General features: G+C 40.0%; 1 protein-coding gene across 1 annotated transcript in view; it reads left to right on the top strand.

The window, feature by feature from the left end:
• Positions 1-10,940, top strand: part of DMXL1 (Dmx like 1) — a 127,046-nt gene that overhangs the window by 27,360 nt on the left and 88,746 nt on the right. The window contains exons 3-6 of the mRNA XM_018557308.1: positions 350-427; positions 735-813; positions 10,220-10,352; positions 10,819-10,885. Of these exons, the coding sequence (XP_018412810.1) occupies positions 350-427; positions 735-813; positions 10,220-10,352; positions 10,819-10,885 (357 nt within the window). The remainder of the gene's footprint in view (positions 1-349; positions 428-734; positions 814-10,219; positions 10,353-10,818; positions 10,886-10,940) is intronic.

Raw genomic sequence — 10,940 nt, 5'->3', positions numbered from 1 at the left:
CTTTGGGCAAATGCTCCTTCCTCTCCGTCAGTGCCGGTATACTATCTGTACCCAGTACTGCCGCGTAGCGCAGCCCTGCACTCTGAATTTTGAATTTCGCAGTGAGGTGGAGCAGCAAGGACAAATAAGCCAGTTTACAAACCTTGTGTGAGCACTTTGGACCTTCCCTGCCCCCCACCCCCCCTTTTATCTGCACCCCTGAATATATTATGGGGTTTCTGTTTAGATCTAAACCTAAGAGTTGTGTTAGGCTAACAAGAGACTGTAACAGAAAACTTGTCAATCATGTTTAATGTTGGCAGAAATCATTTTGAGTGGCTGCCTGCTGACTTGTTGACTTTGTTTCTAGATTGCAGCTTCCTATGGCAACGTGATTTGCATCTTTAAGCCTGCAGATCTGTTAAAACAAAAAAGCTCACAGCCACAAGTAAGTATTTCTTCATTGATCGTTTTTAAGATCTTGTAAATGGATGTCAGTATTTCTGATTGTGCCTGAAGCAATGCCCTGATACACAAGAATAGTAGTAGTGATATCTGTAAAGAATGCCCATTTCTGAAGTGCAGCCTCTGTCATTTTTCTTTTGCTTCTCCAGTTTCGTAAAGGTAACAGAGCTTTTTTTTTTTTTATTTTAAGTGGTGCTCTACCTCATGCACAGAGACATATGTAGGAAACATGTTTGTTTTCTACTGCGTTACCAACCTTTGATAAATCCACTAATGCGTTTGTTTTTTAGGGAAGTCGTACGCAATGGCAGAAGAGTGGCCACATAGTATTGGATTCAGTTGCACATAATCTAACCTGGGACCCAGCAGGTAAATAATATATACTTTTTGATTTCCTACCACTTGGTTACAGGAACCTGTATTAGTATAACCTCCAGTGTCCTAATGGTAAACTCCCTTAGCTTGTACTCATAATTGTGATTGCAGAAACTGTTGTAATTGTATAAGAACTATTTAAACCCCCTTTTTTTTGTAAAAAAAAAAAAACTGTCTTTGATTGTGAGATACTAGTTTTCTAAAATATTACTCCTGGAGTAAGAAAATAGTCGAAACTTGTCAGTCCTTTGTTTTGCAAAATAAATAATTGTTTTATAAAGCGCTGCCCAAACTGTTGTCGCTATATCAATCCTGTATAATAATGTCCGTTTTCCAAGAAACTGTAGATGTCGTCATACAAAAATGTCCACTAAGATTTTAAGAAATAAAGGGCGAGGTGAATCTAACCAGGATAGTAAAAAAAAGCATAAGGCCCAGATGCACACCTGCAGAAACAGACCTTGCAGCTCCTCATTTGGCTGCTTCCTTAAATAGTATACACCAGAAACAAATGTTTTATTTAACAAGGAAAACCTGAATCTGGGAATACTGGCCCCAGTGGTCAGTGCTTGATTGGTGAAAGTATGCAGTATGACGAACTGAGCCGTTAGACCTATTTAATGAAGAAACAAAAAGTTGGGGGTCCTGCCTTTGATGGCATGGCAAGAACAATTCCTTTTTAAAGTGACACTAAACTCCATGAGTTAAATCTTAAAAATGCATTCAAGTACCCTAACTATTATCAAAAATATATCTTATTTGTGTATCACTCGGCTGTAGATCCTCAAATCATCTCTGAATTGGTGATGACACTGTCCTTCCTTCTGGAGGCTGGCTACTTTTGTTCCCCATGGTCCCTGTGTGTGTGTTGTAAAGTAGACACAACTCTAAGCTCACTGCCATGGTAGACTACAATCTCATTACAAATTAGCAAAATAAACATGAGATTGTAGTCTATCACGGAAGTGAGCTTGGATCGATGTCTACTTTACAACACACACAGGGACCATGGAAAACAAACACGGGGACCATGGAAAACAAAAGCAGTCCCCCTCCAGAAGGAAGGACAGTGTCATCACCAATCCAGAGATGATTTGAGGATCTACAGCCAGTGATCCACAAATAAGATACATTTTTGTTAATATTTTTAATGTACTTAAAGGAGAACTATGAGTTGAGTGATTTCCACTCATCCTCATAGTTAGTTGGCCTGTGACAAAGAAGCTGTGACAGGTCGGCTCTATCAATCGAGAAGTGAGCAGAAACATGCCTCCGATCCGCTCACTTCCCGATCGGCGCCCTGCAGTGACTGTCAGTCACCCCGCCTGCCCGCAGGGATTCCCCCTTCCCATCTCCGATTTTCTAGCACTGGGTGGAGGAACGGATGGGGAGGGGGCAGGCACAGCAGTATTGTCAGGATCCGTCCCGGCTGCGGCGCGCTCAGTATATAGCGGGCAATAGCCTACTATATACTGAGCTTTGGGTTACAGGAGGAGTTGAGTATATGTCCTCCTGTGACACTAAAGAGAACTATGGGGAAAAACACTTACCCCATAGTTCTCAACTATTTGTAAGATTTACCTCCTGTGTTTAGAGTTACTTTAACCTCTTGCCGTCCGCCCGTAGTAGAAAAACGGACGGACGGCACTTTTTTTTTTTTTTAAATTTCGGTGATTTTTCCTTAATATAGTAAAAAAATAAAACCCCCAGTGGTGAATAAATACCACCAAAAGAAAGCTCTATCTGTCCCCAAAAAAGGGTATAAAATTCATTTCAGTACAGCGCTGCATGACGGAATAAATGTCAGTTAAAGTACCGCAGCGCTGAATACTGAAAAATGGCCTGGATGGGAAGGGGGTTTAACACCGCGGATGTCAACTGGTTAAGCAAGGTGCATTTTCTAGGAAGAGCTACAAAAGGTAAAAATGAAACGTTCCTATGATCAAAACTAACAGCTGGAATGCCAAAGGTCTCTAAAGCTATAAGGCTGGGTTCACACCTAGGTGACAGCATTTTTTCTCATCTCTGTGCGCGTTTAAGACACACATTTTTACGTGCATAAATCAAGCCGTGCATTTTTGTGAGCAGATTGTAGCTCATTGATATTAATGAGTGTTTCCTATTGACTCTTATGGGGCCAAAACAAGCTGTCATATGCCAAAAGAAAAGCTCCTGTACTTTTTCCAACGACAGGCGCTTTGCTTCTTGCGACAAAATGCTTAGATGTGAACAGGGCCATAGAAATGAATGGGATTTTGGGGGGACATATTTTTTAGGGCAGAAAAAGGGCTACAAAATGCCCGGTGTGTACCAGGCCTAATTACTGCAAATAGAGGTTTCTTTAGTGAATGTTACATTTGATGAATTTGATCAGTTATATGAACTAGAAGGAATGTTATATTGTCGAATGTATTCACTTTATTTTGATTTCTGTAATACTAAGTATTAATTGCAACTAAAAACATAAACATTTCTAATTACCACTAGGCTTGTGACTGCCTCTGTATTGCTCATGTTACATACAGCATATGGCAGTATGTAGTACGCATAGCTTTGAGCCACCATCTATGCATGTGTTCTAGTTATTCAGTGTGCACCTGAAACCTGTGTTTGCCGCTGTCACTACACAGCTTAGATTGCAGGTTACCCTTGGGAAATATTTAGAATGGTTCCTGAGGCTTGTAATTACTTTGACAACCTGTCATAGTGATCACTGTAAAAGGTGTAAGCAAAGCTTAAATACTTTATTCAGTTTAGTAAGCTGCCTCTTCCTGCTGTTATTCAAATCCATACATATAATACAAAATAAACTGTTTAACTACCCCCACCATCCAACTTACTCTTTTTTTGATTTTATTGGTTTGCATTTTAGGTTATTTACTTTTTTTTTAAAAATTTAATCTTTTTCAAAATAAAAATAGATTTGCTTTCTTTTTACAGAAACCTGTACTTTGGAAATATGGAGGTTGCTATTCTTGACCTCTTCTGAAAAATTGTCATTGCTTGGCTTTCACTTTGATCCAATTACTTTAGTACTTTTGATCCACTTACATAGAACACTTATGCATACCGGGAATCCTAACCTGATTCTGATTTGCATGTTTGTTGCATTTGCATGAATGTAAAAAGTATAAAAGCTAGAGGCAGCCAGGCAGTGTGTTTATCACATCTTATTCGCAACAAGTCAATAGCGCATGTGGTACAGGCATCTTGATGTGTTTTCATCCACTCCAAAAGTAACAAAATCCTACAAAGCCGTAGAGCATTCTTGTAAGGAGAGGAGTGGTTAATATTGTTGGTAATTAAGCTTCAAATGGAACCTATTGGGATCTAAATATAGGACTTGCCAACGTGGACTTGTTTTCAATAGAAACCTATACTGAGAAAAGCTGTAGGCTGTCATTTCTGTCCTGTGCTTCTAAGGCCCCATTCACATGGGGACACATGGTGCATTTTGGGAGTCCTACTACAGGAATCCCAGGTATCCCCGTTCAAATGTGGCCCCTGTACCCATTTAAGTTAAAGGTAATAGCTGCTGCATCTTTCAGCTGCAGTCTGTGTGATACATGGTACGATTACATGCAATTTGGGAGAAATGATTGTAAGTGGACGCAGGATAGATGCGTCCAGGGACAATCATCTATTCTAAACTGCATGTAATTGTACCATTTAGGGTCATGTGCGGCCTGCTGATGACTGATGCGCCCATATCACCATAAGTCATTAACTTCATTGGTACAGCAACCACATCTGAAGGACTCCTGGGATTCTTGTCGCAGAAATGTCACAACGCCCCTTGAGAATTCCACTTTAAAGTTGCCTTCCTTTCATATGGATTCAATTGCTTAAAAGTGGACCCAGACTAAAAAACAAAACATATTTGTCATCGTATAGAGTAAATTGTGGTTTAGCAGTATCCTGGAAAATGTTCCCATTTGCTTTTGATTTCCTCCTGAAAAATTACAGTGCACTTCCTGTCATTTGACATTGCCTAAGCACTGCCATTAATGTAGCGTTAGACTTGCATATTTAAATCCTGCCCACTCCTAGGAAGAGATACAAACGCTGAGATACAAACCTGTCCTAACTACTGTTCTCAGAAGAGTTGGGGTAAGATTTGGTGATGTCATTAATCTCATTGTTCTCGTGAGGGATTGCTGGAGAGGAAGCTGTAGCGGAGGACCTGCGGTGCAAGCATCTCCCTGCTTCTCCATTAGCCAGTCTGTGGATCTGTGATTTCTCCACTGTGTGCAACATGGCATAGTATGTTGGTATGGGGAAAAGATTTGCTTCAGGTAGCCTGGTGGCAACACTGGTGACTGACTCTTCCTTTGCTTGCCTCTTCTGGGGCTCTGCTTCCACAGAAGCCCCGCTAAAGATGTCAAGCGGGGATTAAAGTAGAACACCAAAAACATTTTTTTTCCTGCTCTTTGTTCATTGAGACCATGTTGGATACCCTGCTAAACACTGACTGCTTTCCCTTACAAGGGTGGCAGAGAGAGGGGATCTCCCAACAGCCTTTGCTTGGTTTCTTGTTTCAGTGGATTTAGTGGGTTCTCCATCGATTTTTTTTTTTTTTTTTTTCAACATTTTTACCCAGACATTTCCCAGGTGAAAACATGAAACATGTTTTTAACAGCTGGTGATACTTTTATTTACCAAAGCAGCATTAAGTTGATCAGAAGGTATAGTCCTTACATTGATGATCTCACAAGAGTCCACAGCGTTTGTATCTCTTCCTAGGGGTGTGGCTTACTTGTAAGACATTGTTCTCTGACTTTATGGTAAAGCTCTTCTTTGGAGCTCTATAATACTCTTTCCCAGTCATCTGTAATTCAATACTTATGGTTTTTTTTGCCTGTTTTGTTGTTATTTGCCAGTTTCAGATATGGCTTTTTCGTTTTAAACAGTCCCTCCATGGCCTAGTGATCTTTCCATTTTACCATAATCTGTATCCATCAATTCACTGCGTCTTTTAATATGTATCTACTGCTAGCAAGCAGGGCCGGATTTACTCTCTCTGCTGCCCCAAGGCCCTGTTCCTCAATGCGCACCCCCCCCCCCCCCCCTTTTTTTTTTTTTTTTTTTTTTTTTTTTTTTTCAACATTTTTACTCAGACATTTCCCAGGTGAAAACATGCAACATGTTTTTAACAGCTGGTGATACTTTTATTTACCAAAGCAGCATTAAGTTGATCAGAAGGTATAGTCCTTACATTGATGATCTCACAAGAGTCCACAGCGTTTGTATCTCTTCCTAGGGGTGTGGCTTACTTGTAAGACATTGTTCTCTGACTTTATGGTAAAGCTCTTCTTTGGAGCTCTATAATACTCTTTCCCAGTCATCTGTAATTCAATACTTATGGTTTTTTTTGCCTGTTTTGTTGTTATTTGCCAGTTTCAGATATGGCTTTTTCGTTTTAAACAGTCCCTCCATGGCCTAGTGATCTCTTTTTGTTTTTAGATTTGGAGTGTACCATTTTAAGGAAGCATTCACGTGAGGACCAGTAGACCCAGGTCTGTTTCTCAGACTGCAGATTCAGATATAACCCTCTTCTTGTGTCATTGTGCATCTGCATCTACTGCTTCCTTTTCTAAATTGGTTGGAACCAGTTGCCCGCTTTTCTCACAGTAGTATTGGACACCTTTTTGTGTGACTTAGTTAATTTTCTGACATATATTTTAATTTCTGCTTTATAGACAAAATTAAAACTTAAAGCAGTATGATTTTGCCCATTTATGAAACCGAAAGTGATCTTTTGGAATGCCCGTACTTTGCAACCCAAGCACAAACCATTTTATTTTTTTCTCAATAGAATAACTGGCTTCAGCTAATACAATTACAAAAGTTTCTACAATAACCAACTATCATTTAAGCATAATTACTTAGGCATGGTCTAAGGGCCCCGCATATAAAGCTGCTATATGGCCTTACCTTTGCCATATAATTGCTTTAATAAAAGAACGCATGCATTTATAAAGTAGAATCATGTGCTGTACAAACGTGCTTAGCATTTTGCTTGCTTGGGTGCTTTTGAAGCAAGTGGTGCGTTAAAAAAAGGTTAAAAGGGGACATAAACTGAGCACAGTCTGCTGTCTGTTGGGTTAAGCAAAGAGAACACCACAGGACACTGCAGGCTCCACTGTGACCTGAATTTTATGAATGGATAGGGTATGTTGCAATAAAGCACATGTTGCAACAATGTATGTTAACGCATTTTACATGCGTTAGAGCGTTGCAACGTCATATAGTTCGAATGGCGCCCTAACACTCTTAAGGCAATGCAGCTCCAACACGCATGCATTACAGCACACCACAACATACTATACACTGTGGTGTGCTGCTTTGGAAAATATGCTGCATGTCAGTTTTTGAGCCATCGTTGTGGCTTGGCAGCCCTTTTGAAAATGAATAGTTTGCCCTAATGCAACGCACAATAATGTGTGACACAATGCTTGTTAACGCAATGTACTGTAATGGGGAAGTATGAATCCAGCCTATGTTTCCTATTAACCTCCCTCTATGGTGTATGGCATACTCATGGTAACAAATCGGCTGTATAGCAGGCGCACCTATAAATCTGTTCTAAAATTCTAGCATGACTTTGTAATATTGCCCTCTGTACACTAGCTATCTAAGATTCTGCCACACACTTTGGCATCAAAGGTGACTTCAGTATGCTGCTTTAAAAGAGAAAATGGGGAAAGAAGGATGGATATGTACAATTCAGATTTTAGAGGCACTTTTGCTTTTTTTCTTTTGTTCTGGGCCTTTCTGCTGTTCCACCTTTTCCGCTGTTGGGTCCGGAGTCATACACTTCATTTAACCCTTTTGTCCTGCCCAGTATTTATGATGGAACAGTGTGTATTAGACATCATTTAGACTAGCTATATAATTGTTATATAATTGTTTTTTATGGCTACATTTTATGTTTGTATACTGCTGGCTATTAAATGCTTCATATCTTTTCTACCAGTTCTGTCAAAGGGTGCATTCTCAAATTTAAAGAAATGCATAATTACATAAAAATGATAGCTGTGGGTTTCGCTCGGATCTTTTCTAAGGAATTATAAAGTATGTGACTCACCTTCAGCTTGATTAGCAGCTCCTTTATTAAAGCAGACCTTTACACTGAATATTACATTCTACCATTGCATCCCTCTATGTACGATGATTAATAATAACATAGACATGTCAGGTGTAGAATGCTGTGATTTTTGAAATATTTACACTTGCAGAGCATTCACTTCCTGCTTTGAAAGGGCAAAATTACTTCAGTTTGGCAACCCGATGCACACTTGGGATTGGCCCTACTGAGATTGCCTTGTCAACAGTAGGGCTCCAACCAACTAATCGATCAATAATAAGAATAGTTGTCAACAATTATCATTTATTGATTAGTTGGTGGGATCCCCCAGCTCTCTCCTCCATGCTGGGAGAGCACAGCAAGCGGGTGGGTGCAATGGCCAGCCGGCTATTGCAGTGTGAAATGGCCAATACCACGCTGGCTATTGCACCAGCCCACTACCTGCTGTATTTACATTGAGCTGCCGTCTGTGGACAGCACTGTCATTCCCTGGTTGAAGCTGTTCAAGCGCCATGTGCTTACAATACAATTATTTAACAAAAATAAAAAGGTGGGAAACAAGTAATTTTCGGTTTAGGCCTGACAAATTCTGCTGTGGGAGGTGCGTTGCAGTGCCATTCATTTCCATCCACAGTGACCGCGGTACAGCGATGCCATGCGGTCCATGAAGTGAAGTGCCATCGCTAAAAAAAATGCGCATGCAGTTTTATTCTGAAGTAAACTTTGTTTGCAACACTGCATTTGTGTATTTTATTTTAAATTAAGGATGGGATTTATTTATTTTTATCCGAATAATCAAAAAGAATAATCGGCTTATTAATCGATTATGAAAATAATCATTAGTTGCAGCCCTAGTCATCAGCAGAGCATTGCTAGGAAATCTCATCTGTAATCTCATGAGATCTCAGGGAAAGGCATTTTCCTCCTCTGAGATGGATGTGCATGGTCACATGTCCTAGTCACATGTCTAGCCACATTTGCCAGAAATCCAGGAAGTAATATGAAATCCCGTAATCTGCCCTTAGTAAACATGGCCACTGTCAGAAGACTGGGGCAGAAAAGAGAAAGAAATAAGGTTTGTAAAGAATAAAAAGCCTGCAATTATCTAGAAGTATGTGTTTGTAGATTGTCATTACTAAACATTTCAAAAGGTGTGTTTGCTGGTATTGTGAAGATATGGGTAAATGTCCGCTTTAAGTTCAGGCATTCAGACCCTAGTGAAGATTGTGGTTGACGCAGGTTCCCCCCACTCAGTTAATGCAGTCCTTTAAGTGTATGTAAACCTGTAATCAATCAATCAATTATTAGTACATTCATCTTAAATAATTTTTTGAAGTGTTACAAAGATTCTTACTGTTGCTCCTTCAGTTGACCATTAGCCTACCTATCATGTCTGCACATTTCTCCTGCAGACCTGTCAACTGTTTACATTGAGACATGATGCCAAACATACATAAAAATAATTTACATACACTTTACTATACTTGTAGGGCAGACCTTTCTAGCACAATGTTTCTAGTTCCATGGTGACTAGATTTTTATAAGGTTTATTGATTGTAATAGGATTTGTAATGTTGTTCATTCAGTCTTGTGATCTACACGTTTTCATTATGCTGCACAGTCAGGTAATTCCTGTCTCAGTAACATCATCACCCCTGGGTAGTTGGCAGTAAAGTGATTCAGCGAGTAAAAATTGTAAAGCCAGGAAGTAACTGATCTTTCTTGATGTGCTTTGTAACTCTAAGGCCCGGTTCACACCTGGGCGTTTTGTAGCGCGTTCCTACGCTCTGCAAAACGCTCAAACACAGAAATCCCATTATTTCCTATGGGTATGGTGCATACCTGGGCGTATGACAGGCTGTATGAACACGCTACAAAAGGCCCTACGCCCAAAGAAGTACAGGAGCTTCTTTGGGGCGTTTTTGTCGCGCGTTTCCATTGGGATACAGCCAAGTAGCCCTCGGAAACGTGCGTTTGTCGCGAGTTTTTTACAGCTAATTGTGCGGCACGAAACGCGTGACAAATGCGCGTATTTGATACGCCTAGGTGTGAACCCAGCCTTAGAGTAGCTAAACTTAATTGCAAATCCTTTTGGCAGGTAGAATGATGAACTCTTGTACATCATCTCTGTCTTCAGCAGTTTTCTTGGACCTGCTCTTCAACTATCATTGTTCGTATTAATGTTGATCATATAAATCTCTTTTCCCTGCTGCTCTTCTTTCTCATATGGGCTTTTACATTGCTGTTCTATTGTTTTATTTTATTTTTAAGTACAGTAGAGAGTATCAATGTTTTTTATTATTATTATTTTAGGAACACGCCTACTAACTGGATCAAGCAGCCTACAGCTATGGTCCAATGCATCTTTGGACAAACTATGTAATGAAGATTGTCAGGAGAAAGCAGATGCAGACTTTGCAAACTGGAAATGTATCTGGCAGTGCAGGTAAAATGTAGTACGTTTAGAGTAACCTGCATGTATGATATGTACAGTGGAGCATCACATTAAATTGCTTGTGCTGGTTCCTGCTTACAATTGTGCAGTTCTCTTCCCCAGCTTCACCAGTTGAATTGGTATTGCCAGGTGGCAGAGAAGTAAATACGTCAGGTAATATATGTCCAAATGGTGGTATACAGTGACTGCATGCACCAACAGATGGGCACACATGGGTGTTTTCCAACCCAATGCCTAACTTGCTGGTCTTGTAACCAGTTGAGTGAGTTCTCTTCATTAATTCGTGCAAAGGGCTGTTTTACCAGCATGTGCCTTTCACCAGCTTGTTCCTAGAGTTGTCCTTGGGTCCATATGTCAATTGGTTTGGTTACTCATTCTGAGCCCTTTTTCTCTGTTCCAGGGAAATACTGGATTATGTTAGTCACTTACTAAATGCTTTCAATATTTTGTCTTCCAGCACAGCATTTTCAGTGCATTTAATGAAATTTTCCCCGGATGGAGAATTTTTTGCTACTGCTGGCAAGGTAATTGGCTCATTTTATGCTCATTTTATTCTGTTTTTTAAAGGAATGCATACAA

Source organism: Nanorana parkeri, unplaced genomic scaffold, assembly GCF_000935625.1.
Source record: "Nanorana parkeri isolate BGI_ZX_2015 unplaced genomic scaffold, ASM93562v1 scaffold279, whole genome shotgun sequence".
NCBI lineage: Eukaryota > Metazoa > Chordata > Amphibia > Anura > Dicroglossidae > Nanorana > Nanorana parkeri.
The sequence above is the reverse complement of the archived record's forward strand: the minus strand, read 5'-3'. Positions and strand labels throughout refer to the sequence as shown.